Genomic DNA, 21,960 nt, shown 5'->3' with positions numbered 1-21,960 from the left:
CCAGGAGACTCCTTAGCGAGTCCTCCTGTTGTATACCAACAAATTCTCTGCAGCTCAAAGGGTAACCACTCCCCATTCACCACCTTATAGTGTGTTCCTGTGTGCGCCAGAGTAACTAACTCTTGGTTGTTACATTAGGACTTGCTCTTCTACTCTCTCGCATGTTGTGCAAAAAGTCCCACTGGGCACCCGGACTCCAGGGTGAAGGAGATTTGGTTATTGGTTGGGAATATCCCGCATAGCAGATAGGTGCGCTCTTTGCGACGGCCTTGTAGTGCTTTGGGAGAAGAACCAAAACCTTCGATATGCGGCCCCCAGCGTTAAGGGGAGTACTTAGCTCAGCAGTCAGCGTGGAACCACTGTTGATTAGAATTTACATACAAAACTTCACTTTCTCTTTCCTCTGACCAGGCCGGGCACTTGCCTCCGCCAGTCTGGAGAAGGGTTGACAGCTTAACAAGCGGACCACCCCCTGACAACCGTTCGGACCAGGGTTTAAATACTATAACTTTTATATAAAATTTACAAAATACTATAGTGTGGGTAGTCGGAGATTGAGATCCAATACTCAGCTGGGAAGAGGTAGATCCGCAGATAGCAAGCGGAGACCCCCAGTTACATTTTTTTTACTTTACAAAGAGAACAAGTCGACATGTCGTCGCAACAAGATATCAATGCCCTGCTGTACGCCATGCGTACACAGATTGCAATGTTAACCTCACAACTCGCCGAGCTACAGACAAACCCTCCTGCGGCAACCCCCTCGGTAGAGAAAAAGTTCAATAAAAAAGTTGAAGTTGTCGCTGACCCTGGCGCCTTTGAAGGAGACAGAGCACAATTCGCCGAGTGGTGGATCAAGCTCCAGATTTGGGTTAAGGCAAATTGGGACACATTTGCCGACAACTTTGAGGTAGCCACTGCAGTGCTATCTCGACTAAAAGGACCTGTGGCGGGTCGGTACGCCCAAGTTAGATTACAGGAGTGCTACACCACGGGAGTGTGGCCGACCTGGGACGATCTCAAGAAAGAGATCGAAAAATACTTTAAACCACAAGCTGAGCGTGACTGGGCGCGTCAGCAAATCTGTTCCTTCAAACAAGGAAATATGAGGATGGATGACTATGTTACCCGGTTCCTGGCCCTCTCCATCCAAGGAGGGCTTGAAAATGAACATGCAGTAGAACTGCTGGAGTGCAATGTGAACCCTTGCATTGCAGAACAAATCTACTTGCAGGATACAAGAAACAAGAACTTGGCCTTGGCGGCTGAGGAAGTACGACGAATCGGTAGAGCCATGGAACTTTACCAAATGCACCATGGTGGCGGGTCCACCACCAAAAACAACAAATCCCAGAGGCGCCCTGGGTCATCAAACCATCAAAACCATTCTCACGGGTTCAAGCCGTTCGGGCTGCAACCAGGGCAGGGAGCCCCTATGGATATCGGCGCGGTCCAAGGAGGACAGATGCGCAGATTCCAGGGGAACTGCTATAATTGCAGCCAAGAGGGACACATGTCCCGAGACTGCAGAAAAGGAGCGCAGGCTGCCCAACAAAAAAATAACCAAGGGCGCCAGGCGCGCCAATTAGAGTCCGAAAAACCGGACGATCGGCTCCAGACTCTGGCCGGTCGTTCGTACAACGAAATCCGGGCCTTCTTCTAAGATCAGCAAGCTGCTGAAATGAAGGCTCAGGGAAAAGAGTTCGGAGCTTAGGTCACTTGGGTGCCTTCGCTCCTATGAACAATGAAGTAAACCACAACAAGGTGGCCCCTGCTCCGGGGTGTTGCACGAGCAATAAAGGAAAGACGAGGATGGCTCCCCAATTTGTAAATAAATTTCTAAATTTGTTATCTGAAGTATGTACTTGTATGAAACATTGTGACTGTAATATTTATGATACTACCGCTGCACCAGCGTCTCCTTTGGAGTGTGGCCCCGGCGAGACAAACACTAGGGTGCTTGATTCTGGTAAAAATAAAATAAAAAAACATGTAACTTTCAATACCCCTTTTTCTTCACTGGAGCCACCCTTTCCCGAAATCCCAAGGCGTGTGTTGATGCGCACGTATTTATTCCAAAAAGAGATCTGTTTAGATGTTGGTGTGGAAAACCTTGCCCGGGGCATAGTACACCCGACCAGCACACTGCTTAATTCAGGTGCTAATGGAATCTTCATAGATCAGGTCTGGGCGGAGCAAATTGGACTCCCCCTTGTAAAATTAGATGTATCTATTCCCGTCTATAACGTTGACGGTACGCTGAATGCGGGTGGCTGCATCACGCACAAATGTTCCTTTGTTGTCGAATACCAAGGACACAGAGAATGAGTCACCGCCAAAGCTACCCGACTAGGGAAGATTAATTTAATCTTGGGCTGGACCTGGCTATTTAAACACAATCCTGAGATCAACTGGCAGACAGGGGTTGTCACATTGTCATGTTGCCCTCAGGAGTGTGTGAACTTGGGTAAACCGAATCATGTCCGTCACAATGAGCGTCTTGAAAAGATAAACGCTGGTCACGTTTATGAACTCAGATCTTTAGAAAAGATCGACGATGATGATGATGAGGTAAAACCCGAAGAAGAGATTAAGAGGCTGGTACCTGTTACAATTAACATACCAGCACCTACTTACACTTCACTTTTGTACTTCTACTTTTATTTTCCAAGTCACATGACCAGTCATGTGACCATTTACTTTACTTTACATTTTCGACTTTTCATAGTCACATGACCAGTCATGTGACACATCACCTGACCAATGTCTAGACTCATCATGTGACCGGTCACATGCTAGACATCGGACTTTGAACTTTATTTACAACTGTACAGTACCTCATGTATTTTAGTATATATACAAGAGCAATACATGGGGAAGGACTCAGCAAGTCCTCCTGTTGTCTAACACAACTAACTCACTACAGCCTAACGGGTAACCACTCCCCATCATCTTCTTTATAGTGTGTTCCTGTGTACGCCAGAGTAAATAACTCTTGGTTGTTACAGTACCTCCCGAGTTCCATGGCTTCTGGAAAGTCTTTTCAAAACACAAATCAGAATGCTTCCCAGAGGCTAAGCCTTGGGACCATGCAATAGATTTAAAGGACACTTTCAAACCGAGAAAAGGACACATAATTCCCCTCTCTGCTCCAGAAAGAGATGAGGTCTCAAGTTCCATAGATGAACAGCTTAAGAAGGGATACATCAGACCTTCCAAAAGCCCTATGACGTCCCCGGTGTTCTTCATCCCTAAAAAGGATGGTAAGAAGCGTTGTCGATGATGAGAACTGCTGTTAGAAAACCACACACAAAAACAAACTAACACACAATCCTCCCAGATTCCATGGAACTTGTTTATGGGCTTTGCCTCCTAGAACAGTGGAGTGGTCTGGTTGTTCGTGGGGTGGTACGTATAAAGATCCTTCAAAGTAAAACCCAGAGGTGTATGAGTGTGGGTTTTGAGGAAGAGGGATAGTTGAATTTATAGAAGATAGGTGCTTAGTGACAAGTATAGACGAGCACTACCTTGCTAATCGTAGCACAAGGTAGGTTTGAGAACAACAAGATGACGAGGTTCCCAGCGATAGCAGGCTCCTGACGCACAAACTGTAGTGCTCAGAAGGACTCTAATCAAAAGGGATGACAATGACTTCAAAAGTGGGAAGTGATGATGACAGCAGTTGATAGTGGTAGCAGTGGGAAGTGTTGTGACCACACTGGATCACAAGCAGCAGAGTAGTGAACTTGAATTTAGAGAAGAAGTCTGGAATGGAGTTCTTGTTTTTTTTACAAGGTAAAATACAGGGGTTTATATAGTAAAAGAAAAGTAGGCTATGCACAGTATAGCTGTGCAAAAAGAATGAGAAAGAACATGAAGGAAGGAATGTATGCTGACAAATCCTGCGTAGGTAGTACAGGACAAGATTGTCAAAAAAGGAAAAGAAAGAGATAGAACAATGAATGCTGTGAGTAATGTCACAGGTTTGTACAGCCATAAAGTAAAGTCCAATAGCAAAAAGAGAGCAGGAAAATCATGATGTCATGGGAAGATGCAGTAAAAAAAGGGCAAGGCAAAAAAAACACTATCAGTATCAACACAGTTCCTTTATTGTCAGTCAGGCATTCTAAAAAAATATGTGTCCATAAAAATGATTCAAAAATCAAAAATAATCGCACTGTAAATGAATGTTCTGCTGAAGAAAAAGAAACTGGAGCCACCGGTCCACCACCTAGTCCAAATCCGATAGTTCCATGGCCGTACCAATGGACTGGTTGTGTTGGACCACCTGATCAAACGAGGGAGGGAGAGGAGTAGTTCCAATTTGGAACAAGTGAGTCCCAGGCAGCGTGTGGTAGGTGTAGCTGTAGCAAAGACGATGGACAAAAGATAAGTGTACCCAAGTGAATAGGACAGCAGGTGACATCAGAAATAGTGGGGGTGCAAATAAGATGAGGAGGAGGAGGGTGGAGGTGACGAAAAAGTGGATTAGAATGGGGATCCAGAAACGACCGTCAGGTGAGAATAAAAAGGAGAGGAAGGGGCCCATGGTGGGGCTAGGCAAAGGAAGGGGAGTAAGGGAAACGACAAAAGCGAGGGCGCAATGCAATGTGTAGCCAGTGGCGACGCGAAAATTTGCCGAAATGCCGAAATGCCGAAAGTACCGAATGGAAAAGCAAAGGTGAGCGTGACTGGATTGCCTAATAGAGGTGGTGCTGATCAGCCACAAGTTTGAAAAAGGCAATATTAATTACTATTCCACGTGGCACTGTGCCTGTGTGGCGCAAAGGCGAGTCTTTTTGAATATTCGCTTCGTTATTGACACCTGTCCATGCTACCAATCAACTTTGGTGCATGACAGCGTCAAAGGAGTTAGGGCCTTCCTTGGCTTAGGCAATTTCTACCGAAGGTTTATCGAAAACTTCACAAAAATCACAAGACCGTTGAACGATCTCACTAAAAAGGACATTGTTTGGCACTGGGGCGCCAAAGAACAAGAAGCTTTTGACAAGCTTAAACAGGCATTTACAACGGCGCCCATATTAGCATTTCCAGAATTAGACAAAGAGTTCCGGCTAGAAACCGACTCTTCTGATTTTGCTACTGGGGCTATTTTGTCAATTAAATGCCCTGACGATCTTTGGAGGCCGTGTGCCTATTTATCACATAGTTTGTCGCCTACAGAGCGCAACTATCAAATTTACTACAAAGAGATGCTGGCCATCATTAGAGCCTTAGAGCACTGGCGGCACTACTTAGAAGGTGCTAGACACCAATTTGAAATTTGGACCAATCATAAGAATCTGGAATATTTTATGACGGCCCAAGACCTGAACCGAAGACAGGCCCGCTACATGGTATACTTGTCAAGATCTAATTATAAATTAATTCATAAGCCTGGAAGCTCTATGGGGAAAGCAGATGCTTTGTCCAGAAGAGAGGACCATGCCAACGGCATCGAAGATGATAACAAAGGTGTCACCCTGATAGACCAATCAAGGGTTGCCAATGTTAAAATCGGGCAGGATTCCGATCTTCTGGAAGTCTTCAAGAAAGACATTTCCTCAGAAGAGAAGGCACTCCTTGATGGCAACAAAAATTATCTATGGGAAGATGGGCTCTTCCATTTTAAAGACAAAATCTATGTGCCTGAGTCCACAAGGATCAAGGCAATAGACAGACATCACGACACTCCAGTGGCTGGGCAACGAACAATGGAGTTGATCTCCAGAAACTACATGTGGTTTGGCATGGTCAAAGATGTACAGGAATACATAAAATCCTGTCTGAGATGTGCCATGGCTAAAAATTCTCACCAACCGCCAGCCGGTAAACTTATGCCGAATCCTATACCAGCTGGTCCCTGGCAGGATATATCGGTGGACTTCACAACAGATCTGCCCGAGTCAAATGGGTATGATTCAGTAATGGTGGTAGTGGATTGCTTCTCCAAAGAAGTGGTATTCATACCCACCAATAAAACCATTACCGCCGCTGGCACGGCAGATTTATTTAAAGATTTTGTATGGTCTATCCATGGGTTACCAGAAACGGTTATCTCCGATAGAGGACCTCAATTCGCTAGCGAATTTACGAAAGAGTTATGCAAGATGCTGGGCATTAAACCTAAATTATCAACAGTGTTCCATCCGCAGACTGATGGACAAACGGAGAGACTCAACCAAGAGTTGAAACAATATCTCCGGATATTTATTAATGACAGGCAGACAGATTGGGCCAAGTGGCTAATAATAGCCCAGTTCTCATATAATATCAAACAGTCATTGGCTACAGGAAAGGCACCATTTGAGGTTACTAGATTGTACCTCCCCAGAATGGGTGTAGAACCTGGCAAAAGCAAGAACGAGGCTGCTGAGAACATGGCAAAAGATATGAAGTCTGTTTTGGACGAAACGTGCAAGGCACTATTTAAAACTGCAGAGCAGATGAAAAACAGGGCAGAGTGTAGACGCTCTAAGGCCCCTGACTACAAGGTCGGCGACCTGGTCTGGTTAGATACCGACCACTTAAAATTTAAAGATCGGCAGTCTAGAAAACTGACCGAAAAGTGGATTGGCCCTTACCGGATTAAGGAAGTCAAACCCAACGCGGTGGAACTGGAACTCCCAAAATGAATGAGGGTAGTACCCACGGTCAATATAAGCCGTATAAAACCCTACAAAGGGCCACTGCCGGGACAGCGTGTAGACCGGCCCGGACCGGTTGTAGTCACCCAGGAAGGTGAAGAAGAATTCGAAGTTGAACGAGTGGTGGATGCACGCTTGAAGTGTGGCAAATTAAAGTTCCTAGTCCTATGGAAGGGCTATGGAGACGAGGACAGAACGTGGGAACCAGAAGCCCATCTGGACAATTCCCGCGACACTGTTCACAAATTTTATTCTAAGAATCCCTCAGCTCCTAGGAAGCTTAGAGGCATGGATTCAAGTCTTTTTAATTCTCTTTTTCAACCTATGCCCGAAAATTTAACCACTACCTCCGGTATTTGGTCTCGCCTGGAAGTCGAGCCTTAGAAGGGGGGTAGTGTTACAATAACACAATTTTCGGACCTTCCCTTTACTTTTATTCTCCGCTTTAACCTTGTACTTTAGCTTTCACACATGGTGCCACGCGGCACTTCCCCTTTTGTCCAAACCCCTCTTTCTCGTGCCATGTTGACCTTTCTTCTTATTATAGATACAACTCTCTCACACAGTGGAGCTGGCCATGCGGGCTAGGCCCCATGACATCATCAGCCACTGCCACTATCAACTGTATAGTACATATGTACATATAACCCTGTAGTAGTATATATACCCCAATAGATCCAGGAGACTTCTCAGCGAGTCCTCCTGTTGTATACCACCTAACTCTCTGCATCCTAAGGGGTAACCACTCCCTCTTCGTTCTCTTTATAGTGTGTTCCTGTGTGCGCCAGAGTGACTAACTCTTGGTTGTTACAGTATCTTATTAATATTATGCCCCAAGCAATCTAATCATACTTCACAATTTCAATCCAACTATCCCAAGTTGGGTGACTACCTGAAATGGACATGTCTTCTGAACCAGCCTATCGGATGGCATACCGCCAGGAAGTTCACAATTGCAAATGCGCTTCAGCATAAGCGAAAATTTTGTACTTTGCAGATGGACTTGAACATTTTGCCTGTCGGAGTCCTAAATTAGCTTCTGTGACGGAATCGTGACTAAGTGTGATTTTCTGTGACGCCGACCTGCAACGTCCGAACTGACGTAGACTATACCTGTAAGAAATTAAGAAATGGGTCAAACAACGTCCTCACCAAAATCTCTCGAGTCACCTTCAAGTTGTCCCATCCAACACCAAACACTTGCCGCTTCAGGTTGCCCGATCCAGCATGACTCCTCATCCAAACCACAATGCCCCATCGACCACACCGCTACGGGGCTCAACCCACTCAACCAAATGCCCACCCTCTCCCAATCGCCCGCCCCACACCAGTCGCTAGAGTTGCCGACGCAGCGCACCGAGTCGTCCATCCCGCGTGACCCAGCTGCGAAGTGGGAGTACCCGTCGCCACAGCAATTCTACAATGCACTGGTGCGCAAGGGATGGGAGACGCCCGAGGAGCATGTGGAGACGATGGTGGATATACATAATTTTTTGAACGAGCAGGCATGGCAGGAGGTTCTCAAGTGGGAGAAGAGGACGGGAGCGTGAGTCTCTTTCATCAGTGAAGTAGGACACCGCTTAACATTTTTTTGAAAGTGAGGAAGAACCCCACCTTGCGCGCTTCAAGGGACGACCAGGGGAGATATCACCAAAAGCACGGTTCTGGCTATTTGCTGGCTGGCTTCTCCCGTCACGATTCAAGTATGCGCCTTGCTTCGTTTACATTATATATTAGTATTTACCACTTGGCTTTAGTGCTGAACCGCCATTCGATCGTCATGACTGGGTGGTTCGCCGTCCAAAAACCGGGGAAGAGGTTCGTTATGTGATCGACTACTATTCCGCACCAACCCAGTCAGATGGCGCGCCCGTGTTTTCACTGGATGTACGACCTGCGCTGGACAGCTTTGGTAGCGTAAAAGAGCGTATATCGGTAGCTACGGAGGAGGCATGGTCTACGTTCCGCGAGACAAACAATTCGCGGCCAATAGGACGTGATTCGTAGACGACATGCACTAGGATATTGAGTATTATATAGACAGCATAGCTACTTAATTACACCGCTCAGCCATTATTGAATGCACTTGCCATTGATGATTTTCATCCGTTCGGCAAGAGAGGGTTGTATATCCGCTGTGGCCACGTGACTGAAATAATTTTCCTGAGGAATGTCTGGTTTTGCTAGAGAACGCTGTCTGTCGCTGTCTACGATGCTTCCCCGCCACCTCCGCAGTGCTGTCCTTGCCCGCGCCCATGTCCTTCCCTCTTCCCGCTCATTCCCCCCGCCCTTCCGGATAGCCCCGCTCCCCCATACACGCTCCCCTCCCACCGCTCGTCCCTTCCACTCCTCCTCACCCCGCAACAACGACCTCCCAAAGTCTCCATTCCAGACATTCGTCGAGGTCTTGCGCGAGGAGCTGCGTAAAAACAGGGAGCTGCAGGACAATGTCAAGCAGCTGCAGGGAGACGTGGATAAGCTCCAGGACTCGGAGGCCATGAAACGCGCAAGGGCGGCGTATGAGCGTGCAAGAGTCGGTGTTTTTTTCTATGGCTGCCTTGCAGTTTGGCTTGAATAGTCATATTGACCTCTCCTTCTACCCTTTCTCTTGCAGCTGACCTCGAGCATAAAAGAAAACCCACGGCTCCGTGCTGCAGCTGAAGAGCTCCGAAAAACAGGTGTCAAAGTCGGGGACGCCGTCTCTGAAGCCCTCAAAACGATGGAAGAGAGCGAGCTTATGCGTGCAGTGCGTCTCAGTTCTCCTTTGTTATTTAATCCATTAACTTTTTGCGCTGGTGCAGATTTCAAAAGCAACAAACGCCGTCTCATCTACGATCGCTCACACCACGGAACCCATACGGAATACAGCAGCCTACAAAACGCTTTCAGAAACGCTCGTCGATGCGCTCGACGATAGCGGTTCTGCAAAGCACGCAGGGTTCGAGGAAAAAGAGGCTCGGCGGAAGCGGAGACAGGTCCGTCTCGCAAAAGCAGGCAAAGGCGGGGGTTTGGGGACTGGCGTGAAACCGGTGGAAGAAAACCCAGAGTGAGTCCTCCAACCTACCAACACGATCACCACGTATATGTATATCTTCATTTGATCTAATTATGAATACTCACTGCGATGCTTGTGCTAATGTGATTTTATGAACCTCTCAGAGCTGGTCAAGCTATGGTCCTTCACAAAGATTCGCCACGCCAAGAAGCATGGAACAAGCTCAAGGAAACCAACCCCCTCCTCCGGCGCCTCGTCTCTCTCCGGCAGTCTTACGACGAGTCTGAGAATCCGGTTGTCGCGTCCATGCGTTCTGTCACCGACACCGTAGGGTCATGGTTTGACGAGAACGAGACGGCACAGGTGACGAAGCTCATGCGCACGCTCGATCCTGCATTCAACAAGGAAGGCTTTGAGCGCGAGCTAAGAGAGTACATTGTGCCTGAGGTCGTAGATGCGTATCTGAGTGCGGACCAGGAAGCATTGAAGGCGTGGTGTGGAGAAGCTGTGAGTGTTCTCTTCATGTATGCGCACCAAATGCCGTATTTATTGGATCGTGTGCGTAGACGTATAACGTCCTGTGGGCTACGATGGAGCAATACCTCAAACAGGGACTTATCAGTGACAGCAAAGTCCTCGATATTCGACAAGTCGATGTAAGCATGGTCAATCACCTCCATGATTAACTTGCCGCTCATGCATCTATTACTGCATTACTGTGATATGAACTGGCTGCGTGCACACGATTAGGTATCTGATGGCAAGATTCTGGAGAACAACGTCCCAGTGTTCGTTATCACGTTCGCCACTCAAGAAGTCCTGCTCTTCCGCAACGCAAAGACGCGCGAAGTCATTGTGGGCGCTGAGGACAAGGTTGAGCAGTGTATGTATGCAGCCGTCGTGACGCGGGTGGCGGAGGAGCTCGGGAACGAGCTCACTGGTGGTTGGAAGGTTGTGGAGGTAAGTCGAAAAGTCTTTTTCCCCCTCACGTGTCTGCCCTCGCTTTTTTCTGCATACTTTATATTGTGTCATCATTCAGTCACTGCGTCTGCTTTACGACCATTCATACTGATCAACTTGTTGTAGATGGCGCGAAGGTCTTCACGCGCATATCTCTAAGCACCAGACGAAAGCCCTATCCCCTCACCATGGACATTTTCCTCTGGCGTCTTTCGCGTTCTCACCACATCCCCTATTACATCGCATCACCCAAACTCCTTTCGGACCAGGGCGGATATTCCCATCCCTATCCATGTCGCAGCGTCGGACACTCCCCACTCCCACTCCACTCATCACACATACGCAAACCCAATTGCACTCATAGTAATACTCAAATACATATCATATTGTGCTCGTCTATATAGATTTACGGCTTTCTATCCCTTTTTTTTTGCTTTGCTTTGCGGGAGATCTGTTTACTTTTATGGTTTGGATCTGTGGTGCTTCTTTGGTCGTTTGCACATGCGCCGTACAGCATACGTACATGAAAGAGTAAAAGGTTATGCTGGCAATGACAGAACACGCTGCGTATTTGATCATGCCAAGTTCACTTTATGAAAAACGCGTGTATGATAAGAGTCAGTTGTACACAAATTATTTTTATACTGTGAGAATTTGGGGTCAAGAGGATGGTATTATGAACATGAGATCGTGATACATGCAGCACGGTCCCACCAATCAGAAATATGTTCGCCAAGATCTACGATGTCCAAATATGCAACTTGTAATTATAAACACACATGAAATACAGCACAAGCCCATGTGTCATGGGCACACTTGTGTCAACCCCATGTTCTCGCTCGCTTGCGAGAAAACCTAGATCAAGGAAGAAGGTACGACCCAGACGCTCCCGGTGCAGCGATCGGTGCATTCATCGAGGGTCCTTGAAGCGTATACGCGCCCTGCTCACCATGTCCGGTGACTTGCGAGTGGAACCCGCCATGCCCGAGCATCGTCTCAGGTCCAGGTATGGTGTCATTACTCTGGGCGTGTCCCTCCCAAGCGGGCTGTATGCCGTCCGGTTCAGCCAGACCGGAGGCAATGACCTGACCGCTCAAATCGAGAAACTGTGAGGGGAGAAGTTGGTAAAAGCCCAAAGTACGGTTAGTGGACGACGATACATACGACGCGTTCCTGATCGAGGGTCTGGAGATGGAGTGCTTTGACGTTGTTTTGCATGTGTACGAGAAGAGTCTGAGAAGCGACGGTCTGTGTAAGTATGGAAAGTCCACTAAAATAACAACATAGCAAAGAAGGGCGAGGAGGAGGGCGTTGAAGCTGAATCAGTACGCACCCTGATGGACCTGCTGCCTAGGCCGCGGTAGGAAGAGACGCGCTCGAAAGCGAAAGGCTCTGTACCAACGAGCCTCAGCTGTTCGTGCAAATACATGACGTAGTGTTCGAGACATTCGAGGTAGTGCCTCTTTTTATCATGAGAAGAGATAGTGTCGCTGCGGTCGAATACTTAGGCAAACATGGTTTAAAAGAATAAAAGAAGAGACACACGGATCAGTGGCAGTGAAGCCAAGCTCCTCAGCCATGGCACGTTGGCGGGTCTTGCGCTGAGACTCTGACTTGCGCTCGCTCTGGTCGGGACCCTGTCGTTTACGGCGAACAGCCGCGTTAGCAGGGTCGGGCCAGTCATTGTGCTCTAGGTGGTCGTCGGGCTGCTGCTGCAACTGGGTATGCTGGTGAGAGCTGATGCCACCAAGAAGTTCGCTTGGAGTGGGGAAAAGGACCTGGGGATCGTGGAAGTGGTGGAAGGGGTTGAGGATGTCTGTGCTCAGCTGTCTGTATTGGTCGGCGGGGACTGTGGGAACAAAGTCATTGTGGACATTTGGGTACTGCAGGGACTGGGTGGATGGATCCGGGTAGAGTGGGCCGGGGTTGTACGGATAGATGTCCTGGGGGTAGTAGACGGGCTGGACGGAGTCTGGGTAGTCGGGAATAGACGAGGAAGGCGAAGAAGTGTCTTCGGACTGGGAGAGGCGGTGAGCACGAGTCTGGGAATGGGCTGGGAGACAGACCTTGTATGGGTTGTATGGGTAGACGGACATGGCGATGGAGCAGAGGGACACACGAGCATGGCGATATAAGTAATAAACCTGAAACCTTTACCGTTCGAGTAATATTAACCTTTGCTAAGAATGGATCGTCGAACCTTCTGTGGCTTCGACTCCGCCAAGTCCCGAATACGTCTGAGCGGACGCGGCGTTTCGAGCGGAGTACAATGAGTAACTGACCTTCCTTACTGGGCACGACCCGACGATTCGAGCGTGAGAACACTCTGAGGTAAAAACAACCACTCTATTGCGAAGACGTCATCTACAATATGCGCTATAGATCGCGGTCCCACGCCTGCCCAGACCCATCCAGTCGATCGAACTCGTAGACTCGTCCACCAGAGTCACCTCTGTGCACAAATTAGTCATGCAATCTCCACAAACAACAGACTACTCACACCACCAGACCCCTCTCTCCCGCGAATGGATCCCCCAGCGTAAAGTGCGCCACATCATACGCAACCTCAGCCACAGCTTTTCCATTCGTGTACTCCCCAGACGCAACCCCCACATCCCACATCCGCACGCAGCCTATACGCCCGTCAGTTCGCACTCCACCAGCACCAGCTATCGAGCCACTCACCGTCATTCCCTCCCGAAACAAGCCCCAGCTTACATCTATCTCTCCCCATTATCCACTGTGCTTCTACCACTCCATAACTCTTACCTGCCACTCCTTGATTCGGATCTTCGTGCGAAAAGCGGTACAGCGGTCCCCGACCAAGGTATCGCGAGTCATACACATGCAGAGTGTTGTCGCTCCGCCCCACCGCCAGAAAAATCCCATCAGGACTGAATGATGCACAGTTCACCTCATCATGGTCGTCTGCTCGATGGAACTCATGCAACTCGATCTCGCTAGTAGCCCGTCCCGTTTTTCGTCGCACGTCGTATATCCGAACAGGATGCGACCCAGCCTCGCCACATGTGAACAGCGCAAGGTTCTGACCTGCGACAATCAACATCAGCTTCGGACCATGTGGACGTTCACAGCATAACTTACCTCGAGCATCAATAGCCATCGCATCTCCTGCTTCCTTGGCACCGAGTACGAACGCCTCTTTCTGTTTGACAACGTCAAACGCGCGATGATATCCATGGTGGTCCTGTTCCCTATGCGGCTCTGAAGATGCGAACAGATAGGCAGCTGTCGCCTCCCGGCCCCACACAACCGCACCCGTCGCATGACATGTCACATTCACAGGTGAGACGTTCAACACTGCAGTGCTCTTCCGGCTAGAAGGCTGGAAAGACGGATAAATGATGATCTTTCTAAAACAGAGAACGATCAGGCGGAATTGATTAGCATACGGAAAGAGTAAAGGGCATACCCATTTTGGCATGTGACCGCAAGCACCCCACCATCGGGCTTGTACACGAGATCGAGCGGAACTCCGATGTGTTTGACTGAGAAGCAGATGTAAATAATCTAATTAGTGATAAAACCAAGGTGTACTAGCTCACCCGTGTTCAGTAGTTTCACCACTTGCGAAGAGGAATCAGGGGCGTCCGAATCCTCGCGTCCTTCGCTGTCAGAACCGTATTCCCACAATCGGACGGTACAGTCGTTTCCGGTCGAAAGAAATCTCGTGTGGCTAATCTGCAGTAAGTACATACCATAGTGTGTCGAGGATCGAGAACGTACCACTGAGGATCGAATTTAACATCGTTCACAGTATAGTACTTTGTGACCAGATCTCATCAAAAAAAAAAACACGTCAAAATAATCCAAATTCATCTTCTTCGGGTTACTACTTACTCCCATTTGCTGATCTCGAGGCACAATGTCCACGGAGTACGTGCTCTGATCGGTTATATTGTCATTAATACTTTAGATAGCGTTTCGAAAAAAACTCGATATATTACCTTGCTTCTTATGCGAGAATAACAGGGTACCATCGCGGTTATAAGGATCCACTGGCTCTGTATCGCGTCGTGCAGTCAGGAACATAATTCAGTACAGGCACAGACAGTAGTACCGTCACCCCTGGATGCATCTGTATGTCCTCCCAGTGCAGCGGAACAAACGACTATTGCTCCGGGAGCCTGCGCAATCTTGTTGATAGCTGAAACAAAGCGTCAACAAGATGTAGTAAAGGTAAAGAGCCATGTCCAGCAAATCACGGATTCCAAATACTCACAGCCGGATGCTTTGTGGAAAGATCTCACAAGCCCGTACTTGTCGAACGCCTTGTCTTTGAAAAGGTCGTGTAGGCGTCGCGATAGATAGGTCCACGGAGAAGGATTTGGCATCCTTTCCGTCGGGTGCATCCTAGGCCGCGGAGGCTTGGGGCGGCGCATGCGTTTCGATACTTCTAGCTAGAGACGTCAAAAATTTTAGTACTAGCTCAACGAAAAAAAAGTGAAGCCGGGGTTTACAATTTTCCAAGTCGGTGTGTTAAGATAGTCTTCGGGCATATTATCGGGCCATTCAGTGGGATCATCGATATACATTTCATGCCTCCTTTGGGGCGGCGGCCTTTCTGGTGACGGCGGAGCCGGAGGGTTCTCATTGGGGCATGGACTCTCTACTTCACGTCGTTTCATCGGCACCCACTATATAGCGGACGAAGGTCAGATGATGAGGGTGACGACCTTTTGGTTGAAACTGACGTTTTTCTCCTCAGACAAGGTGAGTGAGGCCATGTAGAGCAAGTATTCTTCCTCAGAGTCGCTAGAATCTACGGGGTCGGTTGGCATTGTCGAGTCTTCAGAAGACTCTGCGAGGAAACGGGCGCTCTTGCCATCATTGCAGTCATGCATTACTTTGCGTTCCGAGTCGTCGTCAACTGGAGTTTGCCATCTGGGTTTCTTCTCTCGTCTCCATGTCAGAACTGTCGTGCAAGAGAAAGTTCAACTATATGCACACTTTTATGTAATGAGTCTCATCCTCGCTATCACTGCACAGATTAATGACATCTCCATAATCTGGTTGTTTCCTCTTGAGGTCGAGACGGTTCGGTGGAGCATGGAGTTTTGCATAGTTTGCAATTGTCGCGGGGATCTTGCCAGGTGGATTTTCAAAATGCGCGCTATGCGCATTGCGTTTTCGTAACTGGAAGATTGATCAGTGCCGCTGAGCAACGGAGGGCAAATACACAAGCATACATGAGATGACTCGTCCATGAAACTTCGTAGACTCGAATGGGGGACACCATATGCAGAAGAGGGCCTTACGCTTGACACGTTCAGTCAGCACGACGCATACTCCGACTGAAATGAAGCAGCTGAGCTATGATAACAGCACGCGCACGCACCGAGCTACTTTTGGGAGTGGCTGCAGCCTCGAGGACGAGGCAACACGCGATGGGTCTTCGTTGCCATCCAAGGTGATAACTGCGGGCTTGGTACAGATATATTCGATTTCAGACGTGAAGGAGTCGACGTCAATGATCAGAGACTCTGCTTTAATAGGGCTAGGCGGCATTGTAGACGGTGAAAAGCACGATGGATGGCCTCCAGAGTGCCGAATGCTCCCAGTCACGTCAAAGAGGTTTCTGAGTTCGTATAGCGCTTATCGTCCCAGTCGTGCGTAAGCTATCCCAAAGAGAACAGAACAGTGCTCCAAAAAGCAAGCATCCAGAGGCTACAAAGGTAGCGGTAATGATTCCTTGCCAGCCACAGAGTCTCGGAAGCATTTGCCTCGAAGCAAAGGGGACTCATCACGTGACGTTTTCATGATAGCCAGAAATCAGCATTATTCTGCTTCCACATCGTGTCACCGCGTCTTCTCGAGTTCGTGAATTCTATCAAACAATCGTGTGCCTAAGATTATATTACATATCTGAAAATCTACCCAGGAAGTAGTCAGGTCGCCACCAGAAAGAGCCACGGACCGTGCAAACACAGTAGACCCTGATAATCATGAAATGGATTCATCGATTTGCCCTCAATACCATGTCCTCCAGTGTGATCGCGCGATATTCATCACCATCAGGAGCCCAAACCGCATCATCCTGAATATAGACCAGTAATCCGCCTTTTCCACCTACAGTCGATGATACCCGGAAAAGCGGCATCCTAGACTTCTCGTGGGCACGACCAGCAGGCATGAACAGCAAATTGTGCAACGAGGCAAAGTCCTCGACGATGGAGCGGAAGGTAATTTCCTGTACGCGGGCAGGCCGTGCAATGACTGGCGGAGTGCTGTGTTTGGCGGCGGCGGCAGCACTGGCTGCCACTTGCTCTGCACGCAGGTCTGGGCGCGGCAACTTTGTCGGTGCATCAGGACCCAGTTCGATGGCCTTGTTCATCAGCTGAAGCCCACGTGTAAACCCACGAGCGACATCAGGCATAGTCTGTACACTCTCAGGGAATGATCCTTTCCAGAATGAATACCATTGTGCTACTTCTTCGAAGCTGACTTTGGGCTGTATGAGCCAAATGTGAAGGACGTCTAGCCACTTGGGGAAAAACTCGGACTCGAGGAGCTGGGAGAATATGGATGGGCGAATAAGATTGGTCCATGATATGACACGTTCCAGAGGTTTCATGTCTTGGTTTCGGGGATTAATGCGGAATTCATCCCGAAGAAGTGCTCCAAGTTTAGGTATGACGTTCTTGAGTATCATGTTATCCCAGTCAGTGGGATCAAACACCTAGGCGATAATAATATAAGTCACAGCCCACTCGTGGCGATCACGATGCTTACCTCTCTCCAAACGCCGAGATCCTTCGGTACCTCGTCCTTAGCTGTCCAAGATCTGAGCAACGATTTCACTTTCCTTCTCGCATCTCCCATAACGTCTTCAACCCGCAGACCAAGGTGAGGTAACCACGGAAAAACAAGTGTCTGCAAAGAAACCGAATCCCGTCTGGGATTCCAATCAGCAACTGCCTTGTGGACTTTGGGGAGTATAAGCTGATCGAGCATGTTGTCCCGTACGAATGGCGGTAAGAATGTAGACCAAGTCTCATACAGTTTGACTGCTGGATGGGGGTCTGTGGGTTCCCAATCATTGTTTATACATGTTCGTATCTTAGGCAACCAGACATTCCAGAGGAGGCTCTCGAAGGGCGTCATAGGTTTCTCCACCAGAATAGGCGGTGGCGCAGCTCTTGCACCATAGATATCAACCTGTGTTTTAGGTGTCTCGTCAACAACGTTAACTTTGAGTGCTTGTTTCCAAGACCGGAAAGTCGAAACGAGCCCGAACGGATCTTGAAGAGGATTCCATTGTGCTATCGTTCGCCTGACTATAGGGGTGATAGCGGCCACGACGATCTCATCAAGTTTATATTGATCGAACTCGAGTGCAAACTGGGTTAGCAATTTACTGAAATGAGGCGAAAAGACATCCAAGGATGCTTCGTAGACAGAGGCCAGCTCCTTTGCCTGTGAATTAATCTCATCAACCACTAATGTGACTTGTTGCATCCGTGCAATTACTGTATAAACCGCGCATGGGTAAGAGAAGCCTATTGATAACGGAGATAAAAACATACAGTCTGCCTCGTCTGCTACTTTCTTTTTGAGGCGAGCATCTTCCTGTACAATCCATTTTTTCCGTTCTTCCAGTGCCTTAGCTTCGCGTGCGAGGCCATCAAGATCGGTTCTGCACGCATCTGCAATGAGGCGTAGGTTATGTCGAACTTCCGGTATTCGAGTAGGATCGGTGGATGGAGTCCAGGATGACAATGATATGTCGGCGATGGAAGCAACTTCACGTGGCTAGAAAAGTTGTCAGTATAAAATTGATCATAAGCTCATACAAACGACGTACAGTTCGACCAGTTGCGTCAATAATCTGTCCAATGTTCGATGAAGCAGGCTCTTCGCCTGCTTCTGCAACAATCTGCTCGTAGGTCTTGTGTTCCACCTTGACCTTGACCTTCTTTGGTCTCTTCCATGCATCGGACTTCTTTTGCTGTTGATCGCCTTTCTTCTTCCTCGGCTTTACTTCTTCATCATCACTTACTACTTCACCACGCCGCCTAGCCTCAAGTTTAGACTGCTCCGTCTTTTCCTTGAAGCCTTTGAATGCAATACCCATGCCCTTCGGCCGTAGCTTACTCTCCACAGGAATCACTATGCCTTCACCCGTAGTGCCCAGCCCAGTTCCGGCTTCCCAGCCCATCTTTGCTAGCATACGAGCGCCGAACGAACCTCCAATTTTACTAAAATGAGCCTGCTCATGGGCGGGTAAAGGAGTTGCTGGCTTGCTGGCAGATGCAGATCCACTGCGAACAAATGAACGTTGCGTTCGCGCGCTTCCAAAGGTAGAAGGTAAATCTTCTACGGCAACCTGCGCGACAGTTGGTGTAGGAGTTGCGATTGGAGCTGTACGGGCAGAACCTATACCACCTTTTGTAAATGCAGAAAATGAGGACTTGTTTTCAGTTTTTGACCCTGTTGAGCCTATTCCACCGAACCTTGGTCTTTCCATCTCTTCCTCCTCGTCCTCTTCCACTCGCACACGAGGAGATGGTGGCCGCGATGGTTCGTCTTCTGCTGACTCTTCATCGCCGCTGTTATCATCAGCCTCCTCCTCCTCCTCCTCCTCCTCCTCCTCCTCCTCCTCGGATTCATCACCACTGGACTCTACGGCATTCTCGCCATCAATGTTTTCCGCCCCTGCCTCTGTGTCCATCGATTTGTCCAGGTCTACCTTGTCTCCAGCCACAAAAGAAGGGGCTTTCGTCCAATCACTTCTTTTCTCTTGACTACCTTTTCCTTTTCCCTTCCCCCTGAAGCCTTCATCTTCACTATCCTCTCCAAATACACCATATAGCGCATCTTCCTTGCCGTTCTTTCGACGCCTTTTCCGCTGGTAAGGATCAGACCATAATGAATGCTCTTCTCGGGCAACTGGGTCGATTCCATCAAAGTCCATATCGCCGTCTGACCCCTGGGATGAGTCTGAATCGTCGTCATCCATCATTTGTCGTTTTCTACGCGCCATGCGCTCAAAATGCTTGGGGTGACTTCGGCGGTACTGTTGGGTCCGAGTCTGCTACCGCACTGCCAGTGGCTCTGAACTGCAGGTGGTTTACGTTACGTAATCTTTTGCGCTCAGCGCCTTTTCAAGGAAGGTGTTTCTCAGTAGTAAATCTAGATTTATAACTAAATACTACGTGTGAGTATACATGATAGTCGATGTATACCTTTTATAGTTTCTCAGAGGTACTGAGGCTCGTTGTGCGTGAGGCTTAACACGCTTCGTCAGCTCACGACACGGAAGGCTTGAAAAACCGTGATATTTGGCTATTAAATTGGCATGCTTTAATTCGCATCCCCATGCTTGTACACCAGTGGTTCAAGCCCTTTGGCCACGAGGGCACTTTGGGACTCCCCGTTCTTTGACACCACAGCCCAAGCATTCATGTATCCAGTCATGGCAATCAAAGAGGCAAGTTACGTCAACGCACAACCTAGATGTGCGAAGATCAACATTGCAACATCCCTCTAGGAACCTCTCGTGTCTGCAAAGGTATGTCGTTGCTGTCTCCCAGGCCTGGAGCAAATTTCAGTGAATGGATGCTTTCGTCATGGTCGACATGGTCCTGTGATGCAGAGACTGAGAGTGTGTTCGTACGGCTATCCTCCTGCTTGTTCCCTTTGTAGGTAGCCTTACTTTCTTGTTTGGCCACAAAGGTTGATAGAATGGCCGATTCCGTGTTACGGGTCCAGGCCTTTCCTTGAGCAACACGAACAATAATGAGTAGTGGAGCTATGATCTGTTTTTGACACGGGATGATATCATTAGTCACGATTCTGAAGATAAAACGCTTGTAATCACCTGCACTTCAGCTAAGGATGCTAGGAATACGAATTGCACTGGATTGTTGATGGCGTATAGAACAAGGAAAATAATTGACCACAGTGCATAGAGTGCTGAAGATTCGATTAGCAAAGTGGCGATGCCTGTATACTGAGCTGCATGAGCCGCCCCTATGTGATCTTAGATGAGAGCTAGTTAACGTATCTGAGACAAGCATGTGTCACCTAGGATAGTTTGAAGATGTCTTTTGTGCATGAGAAGGCGTATTGTTATCAGTATTGTGGTGATGATGTTGAGTGACAGCGAGAGAACGTAGTATGGCAGTACGAAGCTGACTGCCACTTGTGACCAGAGAGATTGGTTTGGCAAGGACGCTTGTACTAGAACAAAAAATCCCATAACTGCAGACGCCTCAGTCCCGTAGATCACGCAAGGATACAAATAAAAATTGACCTATTGAGGCAAGAAATAGGATACACGGGAAAGTGATGATCCAAAGATTGTACCGAATATTTTGATATAATATGATGAAACGCCAAAGCTAAAGAGAACATGAGGTCACTACGTCATTGTAGGTTAAGGGAAGCTTACTATTAAACCATCGGACATCCAGTTAGAGACGGTGTAGCTTACGGAGCCCAAAATAGTGATCGGCTGGGAGAAAATAACGAGGTCATAGGCGGCAGGACCAGCAGAATAATCACGATGATTGACATAGGCAAGCTGAATGGTCCGAGAACCAGAAACCGTGTATAGTGTGCCGAAGATGAACATCACGGACATATATCCGAACAAAAAAACAGAAGTGCGCTTCCCCCCTGAAGTTTTGAACCTTTGGTAAAGGAAATGAACGCATGTGACATAGAGAGTGAACATGATTCCGTAGGAAACGCCATTTATCGTCGTAGTACCTATCAGGTTTGTGCTGTCGTTGAGAATGTCCCAGGCGGATTCATCAGGCACGCCTGCAGAGATATTGAGTGCCATGATATCTATGGATCGAGAGTGGCAATACTAAGTACTGGTACTGACTATTATATGTAGCCCTTTAAGAGCGCCCGAGGGCTTAGACAAACCGAATACTGATACAACGAGTGTGCCTTCGTCAAAATTGCAGTGTGATGGCAAGTCGTAAGTTCATCATGAATAACCTGAACGCACACACAACGATCCAAGGAGATAATCATCAATATTATTATCGTGGAAACGAACAACTTCGAGTTGAAAAATGGAATTCAACGATTCGCCCATTTCCAAGTTCCGAGCTATCTTGAAGTAGAAAATACCATGATGCTGCTAGCCGCGGAGTTTCGAGCTTGAGAGGCAGTACTAGTATCACGTATTGCTCCGTTCATGTTACCAGTCCTGTGCCATATCAGAGCATATCACTCACCAATTCCTAATCAACTTGATCCCGTTAAGCCATGCCGATAACAAAAGCCCTGTCTTCTGTCCTTCCATGAGAACACATCATGATCATGATGACGGCCCACAATCATAGAACGCAACTGGTTTCCTGATTACTGTATCAAGAT

General features: G+C 48.2%; 8 protein-coding genes across 8 annotated transcripts; 4 read left to right on the top strand and 4 right to left on the bottom strand.

Annotated features, from left to right (window-relative positions):
• Positions 1–652: 652 nt before the first annotated feature.
• Positions 653–1,663, top strand: SERLADRAFT_440287 (uncharacterized protein; the record flags this gene model as incomplete). Its single annotated transcript, XM_007320743.1, has 1 exon — positions 653–1,663. One exon carries the CDS (start codon positions 653–655, stop codon positions 1,661–1,663), a length of 1,011 nt encoding a protein of 336 aa, XP_007320805.1.
• A 473-nt stretch (positions 1,664–2,136) lies between these two features.
• Positions 2,137–2,424, top strand: SERLADRAFT_340011 (uncharacterized protein; the record flags this gene model as incomplete). The annotated part of the gene is made up of 2 exons (XM_007320742.1): positions 2,137–2,290; positions 2,330–2,424. Coding segments are annotated over 2 exons (249 nt in total), but the record flags the coding sequence as incomplete, so codon positions are not given.
• A 5,317-nt stretch (positions 2,425–7,741) lies between these two features.
• SERLADRAFT_472834 (uncharacterized protein) lies at positions 7,742–8,780 on the top strand (the record flags this gene model as incomplete). Its single annotated transcript, XM_007320741.1, has 3 exons — positions 7,742–8,193; positions 8,246–8,350; positions 8,405–8,780. The coding sequence occupies 3 exons, from the start codon at positions 7,778–7,780 to the stop codon at positions 8,652–8,654; spliced, it is 771 nt and encodes a 256-aa protein (XP_007320803.1).
• A 79-nt stretch (positions 8,781–8,859) lies between these two features.
• SERLADRAFT_451135 (uncharacterized protein) lies at positions 8,860–11,180 on the top strand (the record flags this gene model as incomplete). Its single annotated transcript, XM_007320740.1, has 8 exons — positions 8,860–8,904; positions 9,028–9,180; positions 9,262–9,393; positions 9,449–9,693; positions 9,807–10,149; positions 10,209–10,298; positions 10,393–10,602; positions 10,729–11,180. The coding sequence occupies 8 exons, from the start codon at positions 8,860–8,862 to the stop codon at positions 10,759–10,761; spliced, it is 1,251 nt and encodes a 416-aa protein (XP_007320802.1).
• Positions 11,181–11,281: 101 nt separating this feature from the next.
• Positions 11,282–12,767, bottom strand: SERLADRAFT_472831 (uncharacterized protein; the record flags this gene model as incomplete). The annotated part of the gene is made up of 5 exons (XM_007320739.1): positions 11,282–11,708; positions 11,767–11,835; positions 11,936–12,092; positions 12,148–12,620; positions 12,669–12,767. 5 exons carry the CDS (start codon positions 12,696–12,698, stop codon positions 11,463–11,465), a joined length of 975 nt encoding a protein of 324 aa, XP_007320801.1.
• A 164-nt stretch (positions 12,768–12,931) lies between these two features.
• On the bottom strand, positions 12,932–14,622 carry SERLADRAFT_472830 (uncharacterized protein; the record flags this gene model as incomplete). The annotated part of the gene is made up of 9 exons (XM_007320738.1): positions 12,932–13,054; positions 13,103–13,235; positions 13,288–13,653; positions 13,708–13,976; positions 14,036–14,111; positions 14,169–14,299; positions 14,350–14,401; positions 14,464–14,508; positions 14,571–14,622. The coding sequence occupies 4 exons, from the start codon at positions 13,724–13,726 to the stop codon at positions 12,979–12,981; spliced, it is 594 nt and encodes a 197-aa protein (XP_007320800.1).
• A 120-nt stretch (positions 14,623–14,742) lies between these two features.
• On the bottom strand, positions 14,743–19,090 carry SERLADRAFT_362607 (uncharacterized protein; the record flags this gene model as incomplete). Its single annotated transcript, XM_007320737.1, has 11 exons — positions 14,743–14,770; positions 14,846–15,023; positions 15,084–15,260; positions 15,318–15,518; positions 15,574–15,759; positions 15,813–15,882; positions 15,962–17,302; positions 17,356–17,733; positions 17,782–18,092; positions 18,150–18,375; positions 18,428–19,090. 5 exons carry the CDS (start codon positions 19,088–19,090, stop codon positions 16,580–16,582), a joined length of 2,301 nt encoding a protein of 766 aa, XP_007320799.1.
• A 1,000-nt stretch (positions 19,091–20,090) lies between these two features.
• SERLADRAFT_409827 (uncharacterized protein) lies at positions 20,091–21,412 on the bottom strand (the record flags this gene model as incomplete). Its single annotated transcript, XM_007320736.1, has 4 exons — positions 20,091–20,381; positions 20,444–20,595; positions 20,879–20,966; positions 21,017–21,412. 4 exons carry the CDS (start codon positions 21,410–21,412, stop codon positions 20,091–20,093), a joined length of 927 nt encoding a protein of 308 aa, XP_007320798.1.
• Positions 21,413–21,960: the final 548 nt, after the last annotated feature.

Source organism: Serpula lacrymans, assembly GCF_000218685.1.
Source record: "Serpula lacrymans var. lacrymans S7.9 unplaced genomic scaffold SERLAscaffold_10, whole genome shotgun sequence".
In the NCBI taxonomy this organism is placed as follows: Eukaryota; Fungi; Basidiomycota; class Agaricomycetes; order Boletales; family Serpulaceae; genus Serpula; species Serpula lacrymans.
Note: the sequence above shows the minus strand (reverse complement) of the source record. Positions and strands in the feature narration are given on the sequence as shown.